General features: G+C 48.2%; 1 protein-coding gene across 1 annotated transcript in view; it reads right to left on the bottom strand.

Annotated features, from left to right (window-relative positions):
* ANKRD44 (ankyrin repeat domain 44) overlaps nt 1-24304 on the bottom strand; it is a 142342-nt gene extending 118038 nt beyond the window's left edge. Inside the window, exon 1 of the mRNA XM_028153178.2 lies at nt 24176-24304. Within this exon, the coding sequence (XP_028008979.2) occupies nt 24176-24304 (129 nt within the window). The remainder of the gene's footprint in view (nt 1-24175) is intronic.
* Nucleotides 24305-24701: the final 397 nt, after the last annotated feature.

Below are 24701 nucleotides of genomic sequence, written 5' to 3'. Positions count from 1 at the left end.
CGGGCAGTCACGCAACTGTTCTATATGAAACAATGGTACGCCTTGGAAAATTCATTCAGTCAGATACACAACTATGGCTTGCCCTCTGATCACTAGATCACCCTTTCAGTGAAAATAAAGCTTCAATATTTGAAAACACATTTGCCCATTTGAGAATCCAGTGTACTAACTGGTGTGATGGATTACACAAGTCACCGAGACCAAACTTCCACAAATGTTTTCTATTTCTGTTTCTGCTGGTGAGATCACTACAAGCATTTCCCATGTCAGCCTCGTATTCCCTTTCAATCCCCACTATCGCTACCAGAACATTTCTGTTGGGTCCTGGGATAACAGTTATATAATTACACGTTCTCCTGTGAATTGAACTGGTTGCAGGGTTTGGTTCCACAAACTAGACCTTACCTAAGTGATTTCAACAAGGGCTAACCCAACCCAAATATGACTTCTTTTGACCTGAAGCAGAGTCAGTGCTCTGTTGAGAATGTGACCTCCAATAAAGTCAAGGACATCCTCATATCTAAACCTGCTGGCCTGTTATTATATGCCTGGCCTTGCCGATTTTGTGGCCCCCTTTTATGACACTTTTATGACATGGCTTGTTGAAACCAAAGTTTCTATAGTATAAAATGGGTGTGTTCTGTGAGATCATATTGTAAAAAATTTTTATTGTTCAATTCCAGTGTCCCTATTGCTATGCATTTAAGTTTCCTGCAGCTTCTAGTACATCTACTCATTTCTATTACTTTTTAAAAATATATTTATATTGATTTCATAGAGGAAGGAAGAGGGAAAGAGAGATAGAAACATCAATGATGAGAGACAATCATTGATAGCTGCCTCCTGCATGTCCCTTACTGGGGATCGAGCCCACAACCGGGGCATGTGTCCCGACTGGAAATCAAACCATGACCTCCTGGTTCATAGGTTGGCACTCAACCACTGAGCCACACCGGTCAGGCTATGCATTTCCATTACTGACCAAGGGTTGCTGATACCTGCTCTCTCGCAGGTGCCTGAGTGATGCACGGGATCATGGGTCAAGGGCAGACTCAGAGCCACAGTCATCACCATTCTCTACCGGGTGAGACTGTCCAGCAGTGTGCAGTTCATCCTCTGCCTCAGTTGAAGGCCACTCTGCTTTGTCCTAAGCCAGACAAATGGAGTAGGAAGTGCAATGGCAGGAGAAGGGGGAAGGCTCCGGGGAAAGAGGATACTAATAATAACACTGGTGAAAATCGGTTCTAGGCCAGTGATACCCTAGGGCTGTGGTCGGCAAACTGCAGCTCGCGAGCCACATGCGGCTCTTCGGCCCCTTGAGTGTGGCTCTTCCACAAAATACCACGGCCTGGGCGAGTCTATTTTGAAGAAGAGGCGTTAGAAGTTTAAGTTTAAAAAATCTGGCTCTCAAAAGAAATTCCAATCGTTGGACTGTTGATATTTGGCTCTGTTGACTCATGAGTTTGCCAACCACTGCCCTAGGGCGTCTAGGAGAAGAAACAAAACCTACCTGCTAATCACGGAGAGCTTTTAATTTTTTTTTTTTCCCAAAATGCCTTTTTATCTATTCTTCTACTTGACTCGCATAACATCCCTATCAGGGGAGACACCTGTTTCAGAACTTTGTTGTTAAGTCTTATTATCACCATTTGAAGAGGGAATCTGAGCCCTTGAGCTGGGTTGTATGACTTGCCCAGCACAGCGAACATGTTAAAGAATTGGGTGTCCTGGCTTCCCATCTGTGTCTGAAGACTGACCTAATGGCAGTTTCTGGATCAAAGTTAGAAGCCAGGACCAGCCACGACGCTCGCAGCCTCAGCAGAGTGGCCGAGCCACGTGCTCCCTGCACCGGCTTTCCCCTCCTCTGCTGCCAAATGCGCCCTCTGTGATCACCACACTGGTGAATGGTTGTGTGGCTCCTCACACCGCCCATGGACCCAAGAGGAGAAAAGACTTCCAGAGCAGGCACGGTAAGGCCAGCACCCACTGCCGATGGCGCACTGGAGTCGTTTTTAACAGACTGTTCAAGTGCCACCAAAAGACAGATCTTTTTCCGTGACCCTGTACCTCCAATTCCAACAGAGCTTTACAAACAGACCCAGGAAAAGACCCAGGTTTCTCCAGAAGGAAGGAAGGTAAACCCTCCCTCTGTGAATAGCCAGAGACACGCACAGCCCGCTGGCGTCTGAGCTACACGTGCTGAGTGTCAGAGAGAGACCAGGCAGAGGAAGTGTCTGCCGTCTGTTTACCAAGGAAGCAGATGAAAGAAAACAGGGGACTTGAAGTATATACAAGTGCAGTGAGCTTGACATGGGCAGGCAGTTTATTCTGGCAGCTACGAACCCTGTGCAGGCCGAGGGGGCACCAAGCCTTTGTTTTAAAGATGAAGAATTGTTTATTACATGCTTTGGAGACTCTCAGAAGTGCACGATCTAATCTTCACTGTAAGTATCTGTCGTGCGCTAACACAAACATCCCTCCCTCCACGTAAATATCTTATGTACCAAGACAGACAGACGGCGCAACAGTGAGAAATCAGGCCCGCAAGGCCTCCCTGTCATGAAATGCGGCCGTGCCCATCGGCAATGCAAGCGCCCACCGGTATGGAAGGAGCAGGGAGGTGACTGACAGCGGGGGCCCGACGGGGTCAGTGTGCTAACCAACAGGTCACCCGGGGCACGGCGATGTCTGAAGACCCTGAACCCAAAACAGGTTCCTTGGAGAGACTTCAAGTAAGTGAGGAAAAGAGCCGAAGACACGGCATAGACTGAAGTCAAGCAAGAGGCAAATAAGAAAGACGCTTGGTCTTAAGGTGGGGAATTCAAAGAAGTTTGTAAAGAAGAAAGCAAAGGAGAGAAGCCTCCTGTTTCTTTTTAAAATCTTCGTGTTTACTTCCACGTTTGGACATCTCACAGATACAGACGAGCACAGAAAATGACAGACCTTTATGTTCCGGCCGGGGAAAATCAAACACGTTAACATTTTTCTATGTCCACTCCAGACGCTGTTTTAAAAGATAGCTTTAGGGGTACAGCACCATGAGAACTGTGACTGACTTGTTCTGAAAATAACTTGAAGACTGTGTGTGTGTGTGTGTGTGTGTGTGTGTGAGAGTGAGAGAGAGAGAGAGAGAGAGAGAGAGAGTGGCGGGGGGCGGGTGTAGGTTAAGCTGTTTTCGTTCTTCACCATTACAAATGGTGTTGCAATGTACATCTTTCTCCATGTCTCCCTGTGCATATGTATGAGAATTTCTCTAGAGCAGATACCAAGAAAAGGAAGTAGCTCAATCTTAGGGCATATTCATAGTCAACTGTACTAGGTATTGTCAAGTAGCTCTCAAAAATAATTTTAACAATTTACACTCCCACCAGCCACCTAGTAGGTCCTTTTCCCCACATCCTTGCTAATATTTGATGTTATCAACCTTATGCCAATATGATGTGCCTGACATGGTATTTCACTAAGTATAAGTGAGATTAAGATCCTTTTCATATGCTTATTAAAGTTCAACTGCAGCCTGGCTGGCATGGCTCAGTGGTTGAGTGTTGACCTATGAACCAGGAGGTCATGGTTAGATTCCTGGTCAGGGCACATGCCTGGGTTGTGGGCTCGATCCCCAGTGGGGGTTGTGCAGGAGGCAGCCAATCAATGATTCTCTCTCATCATTGATGTTCCTATCTCTCCCTCTCCCTTCCTCTCTGGGGGAAAAAAAAAAAATAAATAATATATAATAAATAATATATATATATATATAATTAATCTCAGAAGAGGAAGCTGGAATTATAAAATATTTGAACTGGAAGGGTATTAGAGACATCCAGAGAGTTTAACTAATTGGTTCAAAGTCACACAGTGTTAAAGGCAGTGGTGGAACTGCTCATTCATACAAATGACAAAATATTTACTGGGGCTACTATGTGCCAGACACCGTGCTACATTCGAGGACACCGTGGCATCAAGAGACGGGTCTGGGCCTTCACGGAGCCTCAACGAATCCTGCTCTCCTGCCCGCAGTGGGCTGTGCACTGCAGTAGACTGACATTAGGTAAATCACACCAGCCAGCAAAGAGCAGACACACACATGGTGTTAGAAAATGCCAAACAGACAAAGAAAGAGCGTGGCATGAAAGGGACAGCTACTCTGAGCACAACAATACTCTTAGTTACCGGGTCTGTTTCTCGCTCTCTCTTTTATGGGGATGGGGGGGGGGGGCGGGGGGAAGGGCCGCTGAGGGGAATTAAAAGCAAAAGCTTATAATAACAATTTCTGTGCTCCACCGAAGATCATCTTAGCTGAAAGGATTAGTATCTCTTTACCAAGTTCTTTTTCAGCCTCTGGGTAGATATTTTAGAAACAGAATTTATATGCAATACAGGTAATGAAAATCGCCAATGCAGTTATTGGGACCTAAGATATCAGATCAGCTCAACGCATCAACATGTTAACAATGATTATCCTCTGGGTAATTCTATGGGTGTTCTTCACTCTCTTCTTTCTTTGCCTGTATTTCAAGTCTTGTAGATAATGCAGTTTAGAAACAAGAAAACAAAATTCCTTTGTATATAAGAAAACCATTTCCTATTTTTTAAAAAACACTGATCTCTAATAAGAGCTAGTTTTAAATATTACATATAAATAGTAAAGCACTGGACATTGTTTCCTGTTCAAAGCCTTAATTATCTCACAGTAGGTTTTAAATAATTGATATGTGAATAAAAATTAAAAATTGATATGCGAATGTGTTTCCTTGCAAAGGACAGAACATTTTGTTTGTGACTGCACGTGGGAAAACTACCTTGTGTAATGCTCCACAGAGCTGCCGAAGCTCTGCCCTACATAATGCATCATCCAGTCTTTTTTTTTTTTATTATTACCAGTGATGTCAGAGGAAGGAAGAGGGAGAGAGATAGAAACATCAATGATGAGAGAGAATCACTGATTGGCTGCCTCCTGCATGGCCCCCACTGGGGATCGAGCCTGCAACCTGGGCATGTGCCCTGACCGGAATCAAACCTGGGACCCTTTAGTCTGCAGGTTGACGCTCTATCCACTAAGCCACACCAGCTAGGGCGCATCATCCAGTCTTAAGAAAACCCAGGGAGAAGGACCACAGAGGTTTTGTTAACCCAGTTGTACGGGAAAGGAATCAAGGCTGACTCCGAGAGCTAATGACTGGCCCAAAGTCACGCACCATCACTGGGTGCCTCTGGGTTTCCTGGTTCCACGTTCTCTGTGTCCTCGCAAAGCAGTGTGTGGGCCTTCCTTATCCAGGACGAATTCCTCTCCAAGTAAGAACCTGCGTCCACCTTCCTCACAGCACTTGGAAGGCCTTGGGTCCTACTCATCTTTCCTGTCAAGTGACCTGCAGGGCAGGGACACACACACACACACACACACACACACACACACACACACACTTGCATTAGAAGCATCCTCCGATGGTCAAGAGAACGTAGACTCTGGAGTCAGAATGGCCTGACTTTGAATCCCTCCTCTGTTACTGTGTGACTTTGGGCAAATAACTCAGCCTCCCTGACACTCATTTTCCTTTTCTGTAAAATAAAACAAGATCAAACTAGACATCCAATAAATATCAGTCATCCTACTATTATGATTATAACTATGGACAGCTTTGTGGCTTATCCTCATTGTTTTCAGTTCCTCTTGGTGATTTGCAAAATAAGAAGACTCAGAACAGTTTCTGGAGAAACTTTCCTGGTAAGAAATGGTATTGGCCAGGACAAGGCTGAAGTGCCGCCTCACAGCTGGCCAGTAGCGGTGCTTTGCCTGCCTCCTCTCCTGCAAGAATCAGTCAACCATGGGCATGGCCATGGCTTCTGCTACCTCAACCCACAGGCAGCCAAAGCCTCTCCCAGATCCGAGTTGGGCCTGGCACGCGTCGTCCTCCGCGGTGGGTCTCCGCTGGCCATCTGCCCTTGCTTTCCCTGCCTCTCCCTAGCCAGGCTGTGGGCTCAGAGTAGAAATAACCCGACTGATCTCGGTATCTACCTAGCACCACGCCTGGCGTACAGTAGGTGCTCAACATACGTGTCTTGGAGGAATCAAAAGGAGCAATGTCTTGATTTAATCTTCGATTCTATCAAAACCTGCACCCCAATAGAAAATGGCCTGTGTGAGGGCGGCCTGCAGGTTTCTGTGGAGAGACGGAGAACGGGTTGTGCGAGAGGTTACGAATGCCCAAGTGTCTCTCATCGTTGATGTTTCTCTCTCTCTCCATCTCCCTTCCTCTCTCTGAAATCAATAAAAACATACCTTTTTTTTTTAACCATTTGCACTTCATAAGCGTCTATAGATGCAAGCGGCGGACCTTTTTTAATTAAATTCAAAATATCCTGGCAATTAACTGAAAAACAGTACTGAAGGGCCCACATCCCCATCAGCCATGTCACTTGGCTAGGACCAAGAGTTCCTGGGGAGATTTTAATTCAGAGGGTAAGAAAGGACTTGATTTCCAACCTGGCTGCGTGAGGACTTGCAGCACACCTCAGGTCACTGGAGGGCTGGCCCCAGAAGCCACCAGCTGAGTCTGGGCAGCAGGACCCCTCTCTGCAGCACAAGGTCAAGGGCGTGAGGAGGAGAGGGTGGGAGAGGGAGGAGGGGAGCGCAGCTGCTGTGCTCCTGGAGTTCCCAGGAGGCCTGGCCCAGGACGCCTTTCCCTCGCTCTCCAGGCCACAGGGTGGGGCCAGGCAGCTCAGGCACTCCCCCAGCTGAAGAGCAGCTCTCAGGAGAGCACCCCCCGCCCCTGACCTCCACCCCAGAGGCAGTCTTTTTAGTGGAAGAAAGAAAGGCAGGCCCTGCCTCTATGCTGAGCATCTGTGGTGTTGACTCCCCTCCCCTGGCAGGGAGATCTCAGTCCACTTTCTAAGGGAGGTTGGTGGGGGGGGGGAGGGTCTTCCTGCAATAGGATCCTTGCACCTCGCACTGCTCCCTTTCCTGTAGCTCCCCCTAAGCCCCCATACCTGTCAACCCCGCCCCCTGCCAAGGGACCCCTCCCAGCCACAGGACACTGCTCTTCCTGGCACCAGGCACCAGACCTGCCTGCTCATCAGAGCTGCCTGCTCCGTTTTCTCCACCCTAAGATGTCTGACTTTAGAAGGCCCAGCCCTCGACCTCCCACAGGCCCTCCCAGCAACCACCCTCCACAGTGGCCCCTCCCTCTGTGGTCCCTGGACTTTGCACTTAGCTGATCCTGCCTTGGATTTTAGCACCTTGACCCTGGCAGCGCAACCCAGTGGGCCCTGGAGACAGAGGACCAGGTCCAAATCCCAGTCCTGCCACCTAAAGCCATACTGACCTCGGGCAAGGTACTGGGCCCTCCTAGAAGCCTCCATGTCTTTGTCTGTAAAATGGGAATAATGACAGTACCTACCTCCTGGGATTTGTGAGATGAAATGAAATGATGCTAATAAAGCTTAGTATATGGTTAGCATTCAACAAATATTGCCCAGTATCATTTAATCCGTGTTTTCACCCTTTCCCCCACAGCTCATTCTTGATGGTTGGTAAAGATAGGGACAGAAGCCCGGCCTGCATGGCTCAGTGGCTGAGCACTGAGCTTTGAACCAGGAGGACATGGTTTGATTTCAGTCAAGGTATATGCCTAGGTTGCAGGCTTGATCCCAGTGTGGGGTGTGCAGGAGGCAGCCGATTGATGATGCTCTCTCATCATTGATGTTTCTATCTCTCTCTCCCTCTTTCTTCCTCTCTAATGAAATAAAATTATATATATATTAATGTATGTGTGTGTATATATATATATATATATATATATATGAATGAAACCTTGTTTCTAATATATCTATGGAGAGAAATGAGTGGAGATGGAGATGGAGATGGAGAAGGGTAAGGTGTCCCCACCCAGTCTCATCTAAATTCCAGGGCAATCAGATGGCACCATCCACACAGGAGGAGGGACAATGTGTCCAAGGGCGAGAGAAACATGCTCTCTCACAGGGCCTGTGACTGAGACGCACGGAGCCAGAGGAAAGAAATCACACTCCACTCAGCATGTGGGAGTGTACCTGACAGAGGAGCTGGCCAGACAAGCCTTTCATCCATCTAATTGCTGCCTGGACCCCTGTAATTACTGGGGTGACCGGCAGGTGGAGTGAGCACAGACCACAGTGACGAGGTCACACAGTGCTTCTCATTTCCTGTGGGTGGCAGAGCCTGGGAACCAGGAGGCCAAGTGAAAGAACCTGACAGAAGCTCAGAAAATGTAGTTCTGAGTCTAAACAGCAATGGGCAGACTAGCCACCTGCTGGCGTTTTCCCGTGAGCGCCCCCCGTAAAACACAATGGGAAGCGTGACCTGTGAGAAGTCGCTGCCATGTACAGACAGCATCGGGACCCGTTCCCCTGGGGCCTACCCGCTGGGAGACACGTTTCACAGTGTCTATGGGCACCACACGCGGCAGCATGGAGAGTTGAACTTGTTTTAGAAAACACACTTCAGAGGGCACAGCGATCGTGCAAATGACCTGACTCGCTTTGCGAAGCGAACAGAAGGGCTCTGTGATAATTTTGACAATGGGCCTGGGAGAGGGATGTGAGACAAACGGGGGTGGGGAGGGCAGTTCGGGTAAAGGGGGTCCAATACATGGCGATGGGAGACGACTTGACTTTGGGTGGCGGGCACACAATGCAACATGAAGACCACGAGTCACAGAAATGGACACGTGAAACCTACATAATCTTATTAACCAGTGTCGCCCCAATACGCGTAATAGACAAAACAAGAAGAATAGTTTCTACACTTAAAGGAGGCACTGTGCATTGCGACTTCACGGTGAAGCCCACCGGAACGGATCCGAGAACAGAAACCTTGGGAAATCTGTGTCCAGGTAACATTTTTTTTAAATAATTCAAACCTGTTCTTATATCTTCTAGTTTATGAACATCCTTCTATCATCCGGGGAACCACACCCAGTTGCTTCACTTCCCAGGGCTGGGCAAGCAGAAGAGACTAGAAATATACTTGTTTACACATGACCGGCTCACGGTCAGAAGGAGAACACCCATGTCATCGGGTTCAATGCAAAACAGCCAGCTCTCCCTTTACAAGGCTCTTCCTCCCAAGAGTCAAGTCACCCCGCGGCCGCATGCTGAGCTCTGCAATCTCTTATCTCGCGCCTTCAAGCAGAGCATGAGTGCAGCTACCTGCCCATGTAATTGAGGAGTCAAGATCTTTGCAATGATGACTCGTCTTTGGAGCCCTGACCTGCCATGTCAGAAGTTCAGCTGCCGGGCAGGGCCTCTGTGGGGACCCCAGGCCACGGGCATGTGGCGGGGGAGGGAGGCGGCGGGGCGGGGGGGCCTGTGCGTGTGCTCAGGCCAACGACCAGCACTGACCACAGACACGTGAGCGAAGACATCTCCAGACGACTCCAGCCCCCATCTGTCAATCCCCCAGCTGACGAGTCCCCGCAGCTGAGCCCCAACATCATGGAGCAGAGAAAAGCTGTCCACTCTGCCCCGTCTGAATTCCTAACCGACAAAACCCACTGGCGTCACACAACGGCTGTTGTTCGCCACTGAGCTGGGGGGTGGGGTGTTACCGGCAATAGGACGGTCCTGTGAGGTCCCAGCGTGCTCTGAGTTATTAGAGAAAGACAACATTATGTTTGGTGGTAAATGGCCTTATTTGTTTTCCAATCCAGGGCAACCAGGCAGTCACTGATTAACCATCTACAGGGCAACGCTCGAATAGGGGCGTTTACTGAACCCCAACACCATCTCGTTTGTGAGCCAGCCACCACCAGTGACTCTACACGCAGGATGGGGGGCTATGGGGACTTCACTGTCCTCGGAAAAGTCACTCTTTACCTCGGTCCCCGCTCAGGATTGAACTGTCTCCCCGCCTCCTCCTCCCACATCTCTCCCCCATCTCTGTTCTCAAGCCAGGAGCCCAGGAGTCAGGCGTGGCACCTCCCTCTTCCTTGCCCCTCACGTTGAATCCCGCATCGAGCTGTGTGAGCTCCCTCCATGAAGCACCTGGAAGCCATCAGGTCTCCCCACTTCCGGGGGCTCCAGTGAGTGACGCCCCTCAAGCTCCTGAGGGCACAGCAGCCGGACCACAGCTGCTACCCAACTCCAGGCTCCCCCTTCCACCCCAACGCCAGGTGCGGGCTGCCTCCCCGCTGCCTCTCCGCTCCCGTTCCTCCCCTCACAGTCCTCACACAGCAGCCAGAACCATGTGCGTGTAGGCTGAACCTGAACTCCTCACTCAGCCCTGCTGGCCCGGCCCCTCCTCCCCTCCCCTCAGCCTCCTTTTCCTCCACTTTCTCTCTCACTCGCTGGCCTCCAGCCACGCCGGCCTGCTTTCCATTCCTGACATTTGTCCCTCTCTCCCCAACCCCTCAGGGCCTTTGTGCGTGTCTATCTGGACTGGCACATGAACCTCATCTTCTTAGGGCCCCGTTTCTCCTGGCCCGTCTCGGCGTAACTGTGGCCACAGCCCAGAGGGCTCCTCCCGGGCACCTGTGGGTCCGGATCACAGCTCGCTGTGTCCTTCACGGCGTCTTCTCCGCGCATGTGCGCCTACTGACCATCCCCTCACCTGCCTACTGGCCGCCTTTTCATGACCCTGCAAGCTCCGGCAGGCAAAGCCCCGGCCTGTGCCCACCACGCTGCACACCTGTCACGCGACTCCTACCCCCTCCCGTCCCCCGAACTTCCATTTCCTCCCAGTTTGACCATGGCCTAGTTCTCCAAGGGTGGTCCCCGGGCAGCAGCGGCGCCTGGGACACAGAAGAAACGCAAGTTCTCAGGCCCCACCCTGGACCTCCCAGAACAGAAACTGGGGTGAGGCCCAGCCACGCGTCCTGTGACCACCTCCAGGATGTGATGCACGTGCAGATTCAAGAACGACTGCCACAGACTCTTCTAGAGACTCCCATTCTACAGCAGTGTGTCCCCAAGTGTGAGCGAATCCCGCTGGTTCTGAGGGACGGCACTGGGTCTTAGGTTAACATAAATTTAAAGAAGGTCGGCACTCAAAGCCAAATGGCACACTGTGTTCAAAGACGCTGAGCCCGTTTTCTTGAGGCAGGAATCCTCAGAACCACGACTATGGCGATGTGCACTGTAAAGCATTCAAACACAGGGAAATTGGCAGAACTACTTCCCAGTTCTAGTTAGCCACAGAACCTCCTTGTTCCTCTCCTACACGCCTGCCAGATCGGTTCTGGACTCGGAGAAACGCCCTTTGGGAAGTGTCCTAGCGTAGGCTTGCCCAGAGAAAACCTTCCTAGCGCCATCCCACTCCACTGCGGCTCAGTCCCTGGCGGTCGCTGCGGTGAGCCTCCTGCATCTTCACCTCCTCTGCGCTTTGCCTGCATTTGAAGAGAAAAGCTTCCCAGGAGGTGCATCGTAATGTCCTAATGTCAGTAAAAAGAACTCCGGTCCTTGTCAAACCTGGAGATGGTGATCGGGGCAGACCTGGGAGGAGAGAGCCTGGCAGCAAGGCCAGGGGGGACTGGAGAGAGAAGCGGGTGTGGTCTCCTGTGCCGTCCGGGAGAGCCATGAGATCCCTGCCTCGGGTGGGAGAGAAACGTCCTCTAACGAGCACCCCGGACCCTGCTTCGTACCTGGGGCTGGGAGAGCCTGGTTTTCTCCCCCAGGCGAACGAGGGGAGGAGTCAACACGGCACAGGTGACGGCAAACTCCCTGGGCCCGGCTGGCCCAGCAACCTGGAGAGGGCGGAGCCAGCTTGGAAGCGGGACGTTAAAATGCCCATGACACACTGCCAAGTGTTGACTTGATCAGGGCTAAGGATCAGCTTCCTAATGGAATTTTACAAGCTCGGTTGAACACGGAAAACATTTGCTTCTCTAAAAGCAGCCCAGCCTGTGTGTGGCTCAGTGGCTGAGCGTCGACGCGTGAACCAGGAGGTCACAGTTCGATTCTCGGTCAGGGCACATGCCCAGGTTGTGGGATCGATCCCCAGTAGGGGGCGTGCAGGAGGCAGCCGATTAATGATTCTCTCTCACAGTTGATGTTTCTATCTCTCCCTCCCTCTCCCTTCCTCTCTGAAGTCAATAAAAGTATTTTTTTAAAAATAAGAGCGAATAGGTCTGTTTGTACTGTAATCTGACATCTGCAGCATAGATGACCCCCAACCCTCGGGGGTACGGAAGCGGTTCTGTTCGGGGCCTCTAGCCCCTCTGTGAAGATGAGGTGGTTGAGCGTGATGGGAGAGGGAGGGCGGATCAACAAGTTGGTGGTGAGCACATCCGCCACATTCGTTGGTTTTGCAACCGCAGGATGTAATGTCATGGGCCCTGACGTACACTCGGGGCATTTGTGCTAAACCCCGGAGCTCGCACAGAGGACCACAGGAGAGAGCGCGGTCAGCGGTGGCTCCGCATGCGAGTGGCTGGCTTTGGCGTGGCGGTCTAGCTGTTCTTACTTAGTTACATGTCAACAAGGAAACAGGAGAGGGAGAGCCGCATAGGCGAGCAGAGCGTTTTCAGGGCAGTGAGACTATCCTGTTTGATACATGTCCTTGTACATTTGTCAAAACCCAGAGAACGTACACCACCAAGAGTTAATCCTTACATAAACTATGAATTCTGGATAAAAATGATGTGTCAGGCCCTAGCAGGTTTGGCTCAGGGGATAAAGCGTCAGCCTGAGGACTGAAGGGTCCCGGGTTCAGTTCCAGTCAAGGGCACATGCCTGGGTTGCGGGCTCGATCCCCAGTGTGGGGCATGCAAGAGGCAGCAGTCAATGGTTCTCTCTCATCATTGATGTCTCTCTCTCCCTCTCCCTTCCTCTCTGAAATCAATAAAAATATGTATTTTTTAAATGATGTGTCAGGGTAGGTTCGTGGACTGTAACAAATGTACCACTTGGAGGGGGTATGTGGATAATGGTGAGGCTATGCCGGTGGGGCTGCAGGGAGTATATGGGAAATCTCTTCCTCTCGGTTTTGCTGGGAACCTAAAACTGTTCTAAAAAGATAAACGCCTATTTTTTTAAAGTTCAATAAAATAAAAAGTTTCCAAAGATCTTTTTAGTCATGCTTTATATAAGATTGAGAAAACTTCCATTGCCCAGTTATTAACTCTACCATTAGTAACAACAGTGTGGTAGTAGAGGCTAGGTAGGAGGAGGAGGGGGATGAGGACAGTAGATTCTTAAACCCTCCCACCGTCCCCACCCCACATCCACCCATGTACTTCCTGACACTGTTACTTTAAGGGTCCTGGCCACTCCAGGAGTGTGCAAGGACTGACATTTCTATTGTAGCACTGACCATTTCCTTTGATGATGTGATTAGATATCTGTCTCAGCCACCTGATCAATGATTCAGGAAGTCAGGGACCCTGTCCTATTCAGTGTATCGCCCCAGCCCCTGGCCCAGTGCCGGGAACTCGGTAGAAGTTCAATAGATGTCTGTGGGTGGTTTGATAGTTCATTTAACTGCCACATGTGTTTTAAATATGGTCTTTCAATGTTCAAGTTTAATAGAGCTTGAGGAAATACACCAATTAAAGTTAGGACATGCGTAACACGACCTGTTTTGAAACTGCTAAACAGCTAACTAAAGTCTGACTGTGTCACTAGAAACAAGATACTCATTGTACAGCCCCAATGGATTTACATGAGCGAAATGCAAAACAGGGTCAATCATGGGATCTTTCCAGAACAGTTTCACATTTAGCCAAGGGCTACTGAGTCATTCTTCAAAAATATGGGTGGTAAGCCCAGCCGGTATGGCTCAGTGGTTGAGCGTCGACCCATGAATCAAGAGGTCCAGTTTGATTCCCAGTCAGAAGAGCTCATGCCTTGGTTGCGGGCTCGATCCTCAGGGTGGGGCGTGCAGGAGGCAGCCAATCAATGTGTCTCTCTCATCAAGGTTTCTATCTCTATCCCTCTCCCTTACCCTCTCTCTAAAATCAATAAAAACATATTTAAAAAAAATATTATGGGTGGTAAAACCTTCCTTGACTTTTTAAATTATATCTACAAAATGCTGCATAAATAAAACTTTGTCCTCTAACAAGTATTCTTTTAATAGGAAGCTCAGAATGAAGGTATTTGCATGTGTCCCCATTCTGTACCTGCCTGAAGTCAAATTGTCATAACAAAGTCAGACTTCTCTGACATCTAGAATCTTGCCAAAAGCTAAGAATTCTGAACATTACTTCAGGGCAACTCAACGTATTTGTTGTCCAGTTTTCCTCTTTAAGAGAAATGGCATTAAAGGTTTTATAGTATGAATGACCTGCATACTGAAATATGATTTATCTCTGAGGGAATTCTATTCCCCCCTCCCCTGTTTTATTAAGGTATAATTGACAAATAAAATTGTAAGACACTTAAACTATACAACATGATTTGATATATGTATACATTGTGAAAAGATCCCCCCATTGAGCTAACACCTCACGTATCTACCTTTTAATTTGAATTCCACATATGTGATAGCATGTGGAATTGTCTTTCTCTGTCTGACTTATGTTACTTAGCATAATATCCTCTAGATCAGTGGTTCTCAACCTTTCGAATGCTGCGACCCTTTAATACAGTTCCTCATGTTGTGGTGACCCCCAACCATAAAATTATTTTCGTTGCTACTTCATAACTGTAATTTTGCTACTGCTAATGAATTGTAATGTAAATATCTGTGTTTTCCGATGGTCTTAGGCTCTACAGCAGCGCTTCTCAAAGCAGCGGTTCTCAACCTGTGGGTCACAACCCACAGGTTGAGAACCGCTAGTAGGGTCGCCTAAGACCATCGGAAAACACAGATATTTACATTACGATTCATAACAGTAGCAAAATTACAGTTATAAAGTAGCAACGAAAATAATTTTATGGTTGGGGGTCACCACAACATGAGGAACTGTAATAAAGGGTCACGGCATTAGAAACGTTGAGAACCACTGCTCTAGATCCATCCATGTTGTCACAAGCAGTAGGATTTCCTTCTTTAAGGCTGGAATACCCCACATAGCACATTCCCTTCACCCATCATCCCCCCTGAACCCCTCCTTTGTCGCACTTGGCCGCTGTGAAATGCTACCATGAACCTGGGTGCTTCCATCTTTTGGAGTTTAGTGTCTTTGCTTTCTTCAGATAAATACCCACAAGTGGAATTGCTGAATCATGTGGTAGTCGTATTTTTATTTTTTGAGGAAGTTCCATACTGTTTTCCATAGTGACTGCACCAATTTACATTCTCATGAACAATGCAATGGGTTCCCTTTTCTCCACATCCTCACCCACACTTGTTATCGCCTGTCTTTTTGATGAGAGCCATCCTGCCAGGTGTGAGGTGATGTCTCACTGTGGTTTTGATGCTTTTCCCTGGACCTGGGATGTTAAGCCCCTTTTCATGTACCTGTTGGCCACCTGTATGTCTTCTTTGAGGGAATTCTATTTTCTAAGGTACCAAGAACTAAATCACAATTCCTTGGGGGGAAAAAAGGATTTTGTAAATAAATGTATTCAATGGTGTTGAGTAAAATTCACTCTCTAAAAATATCATTTACCATGAGTTTCTTTTTATAGACAGTGCAATCCTTATTCAACATTCTGATTTTGTTCCCAATCCAACTCATTCTTTTCAAAGGCTACAATTTGATAAGCTTTTTAATTTTTTAGTTCTGGAAAAGCACAGCTAACATAAAATATACCATCTTCACCGCTTTCCTAACCCACTTCTAGGATTGGTATCATTGTTGCCGTAGGTCAGACTCAGACAGCCCATTAAAAGGAAGGTGTTACAGCCGCTATTATAACCCTCTGACTGAAAACAGACCCACTGTGATCAGCGCCTAGAGGAATATTGTAGGAATATGAACTATGTGAAGTCAATGTTCATGTGTCCACACAGATAAATCTCAAACCCATAATGTTGAGTGAGTAAAAGCAAGTTAATGAGGACAGAAACAGTTTACTTATGTGATGTTTTTAAAGACACACAACACTGTCTATTATTCTCGTATATAAGTATACAATGCACACATATAAATTTTAAGGTATAAATAAAATTAGAGTATGTAAGCCTGGCCAGCATGGCTCAGTGGTCAAGTGTTGACCTATGAACCAGGAGGTCACAGTTCGATTCCCAGTCAGGGCATATGCCCAAGTTGTGGGCTCGATCCCCAGTGCGGAAGGCAGCCCATCATTGCTGTTTCTATCTTTCTCTCCCTCTCCCTCCCTCTCTGAAATCAATAAAAATTATATATTTTTTAAAAATAAAAAGAGAGTATTTAAAGACAAGGGTGAGGGGTAGTTAACACATCGCACAGTGGTTCCCTCTGGGGGTTCCCTCTGGGGGAGGCGATGGGCCAGGAAGCCTATGGCTTCAGCTCTGTCCCTTGTCCCCAGTTTGCCCGATGCCACTGGAGACGGGGGTGATGCGGTGGGAACAAGCACGTCCTGTCTCACGCAGCTGACGCGCTGGTGGAGGGAGGCAGACAGAAGACACACACACACTGCATGTGGGGTGCTGAGACGTGCCAGCAGGAGGAGGTTAGAGGTCAATGAGGGGCTATCTCACACGGGAGGATCAGGGAAGGCGTCCCTGATGAGGTGGTATTCATGCAAAGACATGAGTGACACAAGGGCCATGTGTTTATATTGGGGCAAAGCTCTACATCTGTAAAATTTTGTGTTTTTTTTTAAGTAAATATGGCAAAGTGTTAACACTTGTTCCATCTCCGCGGCAGGCTCACAGTTATTCTCTGTTTAAAATTTTTCATGATAAAACAAGAGAATTTTTTTTGAGGTCCACTACCATCAATTCCTGACAGATCAGGAGGAAAGACAGCAGATGGCTCGGATTTCTCCTGATGGAATCTCTCGAGCCTGTGGCCGCAGATGTTCTTTCCTCAGGGGGCCTGCAGACTGGGCAATGCTGCCTCGCCGTCCGGCTACGCGTGCTCGCTTGGTTATCCATCTGTACTTATCTGCCTATCTTGGCTTCCCAAACACAATATGTGTCTTGTCCAACACGGTGTTCTGCTTTGGAAGGGCGGAGGCAGAAGAGGGGGCGCAGGAGAGGAGGGGGCAGAAGAGGAGGAGCCGATCCAGCACGTGTGTGTTGACTACGGGGAAAGGCATCTGCACAAAGAGTGAGGACACGAGGTGTAAATCAATGTGACGCACTGACAACAAAAGACAGGACCTCTGGGAGCTGGAGGGAACGCACATGTTATCAGGAACCACATCCCAACAAATATAAGGTATAGGTATAGTTATAGGTATAGGTATAGGTATAGGTATAGGTATAGGTATAGGTATAGGTATAGACATAGGTATAGACATAGGTATAGATGATATAGATAAAAATATATAGATATAAATAGATTAGATATAGATATACTAGTAGATATAGATATAGATGATATAGATATAGATAGATATATATAGATATACTAGTAGATATAGATATGTAGATATAGATATAGATATATAGATATATAGATATAGATATATTAGATATAGATGTAGATTATGTAGATATACATATAGATATAGATACAGATATCCGATGATTTCCTTTAGGGTAAATTCCTGGGAGTCATGTTGCTGTGTTAAAGGGTGGACACAGTTAAATGTTGATAGAGTCTGCCAAACTGCCCTCCAAAGGGTAGTCCAAATTACACTCTACCCAAAAAGGGACCAGAGTGTCCCTGCATCTACCCTGTGGAGATTGTATTTTCATCTTTGCTGAGCTGACAGGTAGAGAATGATACTGGGTGGCTGTCTTACATGAATTCTTCTATTTCAGATAAGGTTGAGACTGAACACCTTTTCTTACATGTTTAGAAATATTTATATTTTTCCTTTGGTGAGTGGCCTCTGCATGTCCTTTGCCCATTTCTCTACTTCAGTGTTTAACTTTTTCTAAATAGTTCATAAGATTTCTTTATGTTAGGGATTTTAACACTTTTCACATATGCTACACATATCTTTAGCTAATCTTTTAATCTTGTTTATGATCACTTAATACATAAAAGTTTATAGTTTTTATACAACAAAGGTAGCTACCTTTTCCATTATTGTTTTTGTCTTTGCTATTATGCTTAGAAAGTCTTTCCCCACACCAAGGTTGCAAAAATACACCTCCTTTATTGTATAACACTACTCTCACCTTTTTATTTCCTCCCTCTAGAATTTTTCCTGGTGTAAGAAATTGAGTAAGGGTGCAGTTTTATACTTTTAGCAGAAGTTGTCTCATCACCATTTATTTAAAGAAGCCATCTCACCCCAGTGGTTTCAAATGCTTCCTTTATTTTATACCAAACGTCCATCTACACTTGAGTCTAATTCTGGACTCTCTAATCTACCCCACGAATTCGACTGCCTACTCCTGTGCCTGCAACGCAGCTGAAATTGCTATAGTTTTGCAACTTGTTTTCATATATTTTGTGAAACTCTCTCCTCGCTGACTTTCGAGAGTTTCCTAGCCAGTCTCACATGTTTATTCCTCTGGATTAAGGGAAGGATGATCCTGTCAAGTTCCCCCAAAAAGCCCTACTACCTACTCAATTGCACTGAGTCTCTGTTAACTTCACACAGCTGAGTCTTCTTTCCATCTAAGAATAACGTAGGTCATTTATTCACATTTACAGCCTCCCCGAGATTTAATAGCTAGGGCCATATACACCTTTTATCCTAAAGATGTTTACATTCTCAAGCTCTTCACAAAGTACATCTTTTCACTGTGAGATTTTTCTTTGTGGGGTCAAAAAGGCCTACCCATTGCAAAATAATACCCAGGTCTTCTTCATATTTGGAATACAGTTCCCATAGCTGCAAACACTCATCTCATTATTGGGGGGTGCAGTAACACTATAACACTGCTCCTCCAACCTCCCAGGCCAGGGCTAGAGACACGGGGCCTCGAGTGGCCGGCGTATCCAAGGGCAACTAGGCAGGATGCCCACCAGACTGCCTCCGCACCTCCCACCTGCCAGGTAGCCACACTGCTGCGCTGTCTCCACGCCTCCTGAGGTCATGCATCAGTGTCTACGGGACACAATCCTGGCTTGCAAGCCACAGCCCCACAGCCCAGGCCGTGGCCCAGCCAGAAGCGGGGTGGGAGGGAGGTGGTGACCACAGGCCAGGCGTGTGCTAAGAGGCCGGGCACCTGCCCTCCGGGTAGAAAGCACCCCTCCCAGAGCAGGGAAAGGACCCCCACCTGCCCCGGGGCCAGCGAGGCAGAGTGCTGTCAGCGCTGAAGAGCACACGCCACAGCTCTCTCTGGAAGACGGGCCCGGCTTCGGGGTCTCGCTTTGACTCCCAGTGCAGGTGGCCAGAGGAACCCCGACTGGGGAACACTCGCTGAGCTCCTCCGTGGTGGGCAGAGCGGTGGCCTGCGGGCCGCGTGGGCCCACGGATGTGTTTTCTTTGGCCTAAACAAGGTTGGACCATTTTTATTTATTTATTTATTTATTTATTTAGGAACGAATATTTAATACTTTAGAGATTTCTTGTATTTTCTCTTTAAAACTTAACAAGTCTGGGCCACACCACGCCTGCATGCCAGCGCGGCCACACTGGGGAGAGGTCAGCAGGTCACCGCACCCACGGGCCCTCTAATGCAGAGGCGCCAGGTCCCTAAGCTCACAAAACATCCTGGTCTTTATTCCCCTATCAACTACTTTATTGAAAAAGAAAAAAAAAAAAAAAAAAGTACAATATACATAGGTGAGGGGAAATACACAAAACATCTGGAGGTTCCCAAGGCTGGGCTACGCAGTTTGTATTTCTAATGTTCAGGGAATTGACGTGGCAGAACGAAGCCGCGAGAAATTCAGAGAAGATATTAAATGTATCACTTCGGTCAAGTCACACTGCATCCTTCTGGGTGGATCAAAAGCTATATTCCATTTTTACTTGGTAGGAGGGGTTAAGCAAAAAAGACAGAGGACTCAGGGGCATGGACAACAGTGTGGAGCTGGAAGAGGGCATAGAGGCGATACATGGTGATAGAAAAATAAAACATTCTATTTTTAAAAGAAACAGTGCACATTTCTAGTTATAAATAAGTCAGGAGGATGTAATATACAGCATGGCGACCGTAGTTAATAACACCTTATTGCATATTTGAAATTCTCATCACAAGAAAAAAAATGTGTAACTCTGTGTGGTCATGGATACTGACTAGACTTACTGTCCGACCATTCTGAGACACAGATGCACAGGCACAAATGGTGAGTTTACTGGGGACAATTTTCCCTGTGCTTTTTACAGTCCCCTCATCATACAATGGTGAGATGGTTTCTTTTTTCTCACCTGGAACCTCAGAGGCCACTATCACCTGAATCAATGCCCGGCATCCAAAATGCAGCTCTAATGTTTTTTCCTCTGTTCTTTGCCAACAGAAGCTTAGCTTTCACCTCAAGATTTACTCTACGGTATTCACATAGCATCCCTTCCCATCCTGGAAGTGGGGAGAGTGAGCGAAATGCCAAGTCCTACTGTCATATAATAAACATTAACAGCTTGCCAAAACAGATGGGGGCAACTTGGGGACAACGCAAGTGTAAAAAGACATTTTTGAGGCTCTTTGAACAAAATAAAGTTGACTATACACTGGGTATTAGATAACATTAAGGGATTATTGTTCATTTTACTTGGTATGATAATGGTGATGTGTGTGTGTATGTGTGTGTGTGTGTGTGTGCGCATTCATTTCTGTTAGTGATACTTTAAAAAACAAATAACATCACAGGTTTGCTATCTCAGGGGACCTACAAATCTTGGAATTGTAGTCTTCCACAGTGTAACAGACTTTAAACATCACCTAGGCCAGGCATGGAAAAAACATTTCCATTTACAGGCCAACTCCAATTTAATGGTGATGGGCTAGGACCGTGGTCGGCACACTGCGGCTCGCGAGCCACATGCGGCTCCTTGGCCCCTTGAGTGTGGCTCTTCCACAAAATACCACCGGCCTGGGCGAGTCTATTTTGAAGAAGTGGCGTTAGAAGAAGTTTAAGTTAAAAAATGTGGCTCTCAAAAGAAATTTCAATCGTTGTGCTGTTGATATTTGGCTCTGTTGACTCATGAGTTTGCCGACCACTGGGCTAGGAGAAACCTTGGTCTTTACGAGTCAAAGAAAAAAGTCATGATTCATTAGCGATGTTGGCCGAGGGCACGAGTTAGGACAGTAGGGCCGTATGTACTGTTATTAGCACCGTGAGAACCCCGACTAGTGGTCTTCCGGGGAGCTCATTACTTGTCAAGGCAACTCGTTACTTCTTCAGACAGCTCTGTCCACTAAGTTATTTTTCATATTTTGAGCTGAAATATTATTTTCTGTAGCTTACAACCACATGACATGATGGTTAAGTTTAGTTCCATTTGGACTTGACAGTGTTTGAACTACCTGGGAACATTCTCCTGTCCCTTCTAAGCTCAAAATGTCACGCGGTCCTCCAAGCACTCCTCCCATGGCCTGGGCACCACCCCTCCATCCTCACCACTCCCCCGTGACAGGCGCCAGGGTGCCGCTGCCCCGACCCCCTGTAGCACAGAAAACTGTCTGTGATGTCACGTTGTCAAAGCATAAACCCCAAAATGCCGTGACTGGGGTAAAGTCTTGGTTTGCAGAATCTCTGCGTTCATTTTTAATTCAGATGTTCTATCTTGAGCTCAATTGGGCTGGTCTGTTGAAGCCTTCTGAAATCTTTCTAGTCGTCCTGGCCAGGGGGCTCGGTTGGTTACAGCATTCTCCCATACGCCAACAAAAAGGCTGCGGGTTCTACTCCCGGTCAGGGCACGTACCTGGGTTGCTGCTTTGATACCCTGTCTCTCTCCCCTTCTCCCTTTCTCCCTCTGAAATCAATAAAAGCATATGTTCAAAATAAACAAACAAAAAAGAACACACTGCGCAGAAAAGTGGTGATCCCTAGAATTCTGGAAGACCCAAGATTGGTGTGGCCGAGATTGCTAACTATTCACCAGAGTCCATTTGCTCCAACTGGGGACACGGCTACGCTCATCACCCAACGCTTCCCCCCATGCAGTTAGGTGCGGCCATGCCTGAGCTCTGGTGGGCTGGGGCGGGGGGGGGGGAGTGGAAGTGACTGATCCATACAGCCCTCCCAGGCTTTGCTCCCATGCTTTTCCCCTCTGGCTGGGCTGGAGCCGAACCCCTCGGGTGAGTCTGGAAGCCACAGGCTGACACCTGGAGCCCCGCCTGCAGCATCTCGCTAACGTGTTCATAGGAGAGCCAGCCTTCTCTCCTCTTTGGCGTCTACGTGTCACAGCAGCTAACCTCTCTGACGGATCCAGTAGAACTAAGTTACAGCTAAAACGAAGCTCTCCTCACCTGTACCAGCCTGCGACTGTCCCTTTCCTAAGGATGCAGAGGCCATTCAGAGGCCAGGACAATCCTCGGTATGTCTGACAACAAAAGTCCTGTCGGCGCATGACCGTGAGGAAGATGGGAACCTTGCCTCTGGCTCGCCCGGGCTTGGGCCACTGCCACAGAGCACGAGGGCAGATTCTGGTGATGTCAGGGCATGGCTTGCCTTGACCCTCAGAAACACGAGTCCCGCCCCGCAGGTCTTGGACCGATGCCCGACTGCCTTCCGGGCACTGTGGCCCTGGCCTCATCTGTGCTTCCTTGGCAGAAATGCCACAAAACACTGCCCCGTTGTTGTCAAGGGAGAAGCTGCCGAAGGCTCTTTCAAAAAGTCACAGCGACCTGCCCGGCCAGAGCGAGGCCGCACCCCATGGTCCACCTTCTGAACGAAGCATTCGGCCGATCGATCGGGCAGGGATGCACCCACAGACAGTTCACTCCCCGGGCAGAGCCCCCCTCGCAGGGCAGCTGGGCTCCACTCTTTCTGCTGCTTCTACTCAGCACCAGAGACTTCAGGGTGAGCTCCCTCCCCGATGTTACATTAAGAGAATTAGCAGCACGTATTGCATGTAATTGCTTGTTCCACCCAGGTCTAGGCAACGATTCACAGGGTAAATGATTGACTAACTCCTTCTTCATCGCAGGTTCAGTGGCTTTGAGATCGTCCCAATACAATGTTCTTAACCTGTTAGGAGCCAAAGACCTTTTTACTAAGTTGGTGCAATGTCTCGACCCTTTCACAGAAAAATATAAATGCGCACAGGTGCACACGTACATGACACATGATGTCAGGCACACACAGCATGCCTAGTTCATCCGTGATCCCGGGCTCATGCACACTCCAGGGCGGAGGTCAGCAACCACTCCCTCTAAAGGGCCAGATTGTACCGAGTCTGGCTGTTGGGGCCACACACAGTCCCCATCACAATTACTCAGCTCTTCGTGGCAGAGCAAACGTTGGCATGGCCGTGTCCCACAAGACTTTATTTATGGACTCTGAGCTTCATGTAATGTTCACGTCACTAAATATTAGGCTTTTCATTTTTTCAGCCATTTCAAAAATAAAAGCTATCATTCGTCGGTAGTCTGTACAAAAACCGGTGACAGACCACAGCTGTAGGGCATGGGTTCCAGTTATAAAAATATTACATCTTGAGATTCACCCGAGGATATTTTCCCATTGATTTTTAGAGACAGTGGAAAAGAGAGGGGGGCGGGTAGAGAGAGAGAGAGAGATAAACACTGATGTGAGAGAGACACATGGATTGGCTGCCTCCTGTACGTGCCACAACCAGGGTCTGGGATCAAACCTGCAACGCAGATATGTGCCCTTGACCGGGAATTGAACCCGAGACCCTTTGGTACAAAGGCCAACACTTTCATCACTGAGCAACACCGGCCAGGGCTTCACGAACTTCCATGATGAACGTAGGCAGCAAACTCAGCAGTGTCAGCAGTAACGGCGCTGGGCCCCCGGCAGAAATGCCCGGTACGTCCATCCCACATCAGAGCACTTTCACACAACGCGGAGTGCGATCCTGCTCATCCTGTTCTTGAGTTACGGTCCCTACTGGGCCTTCTGCTGCATCTTGCTACTTAAAGGTGTTGCTAGAGAAGCACATCTACTCTCTTGCAAATCTGATGTTCTATGTTTTGGTAACTGTACTTCAGTGCCATCGGTTTCCTTTCTAACCCTAGACATTCCACTTTACGGATTTAAAACCAGATTTCTGAGAAGCGGTCCTGAGCTTTCGCCAGCTACCAAGGAGGCCGCGGTGCGGGGAAGGGGAGGGGCCCGGGCAGGAGCCCAGCGTTGCCTACCAGAGCATTCACGTCTTCCGTCTTGTGGATGAGCATCCGGATCTCCTCCGGGTCGCCGCTGAAGATGGCCTGGACCAGAGGCGGCTGCAAAGGCAGGAGAGTCTGAGTCACAACTATGATTACATACATTCCAACTATGATTACATACATTCCAGGCAGAGGCAGGAGGCTAGAAAATGTGTTCCCCAAAGTGAATCCAGCACGGTCGGATGGACAGGGCCAAGGCTCCCTCCCTGGGAGTCTACTGGGGAGACAGATGCATAGAGAAGTAACTATAACACGGTGCGGAGGCCATGACACAGACACATCTGACCTGGGCTATTGGTGTGACATGAAAACTGTTGAAATTGTCCTTGACAGGCCCTGAACTTCCCCATCGCGGAAAGGACCAAATCTGCGGTTCTGTGCAAACGGTCCCCCGTATCCCCCCACCTCTCATTGGGCAATGTCCCTGGTACCCCATTCCTCAAACAATCCATTCCCACAGGATGTGAGTGGCCATGCTGAGCGCTTCCGTGTCCAAGTT

This window comes from Eptesicus fuscus, chromosome 11, assembly GCF_027574615.1.
Source record: "Eptesicus fuscus isolate TK198812 chromosome 11, DD_ASM_mEF_20220401, whole genome shotgun sequence".
NCBI classification, from domain to species: Eukaryota; Metazoa; Chordata; class Mammalia; order Chiroptera; family Vespertilionidae; genus Eptesicus; species Eptesicus fuscus.
Note: the sequence above shows the minus strand (reverse complement) of the source record. Positions and strands in the feature narration are given on the sequence as shown.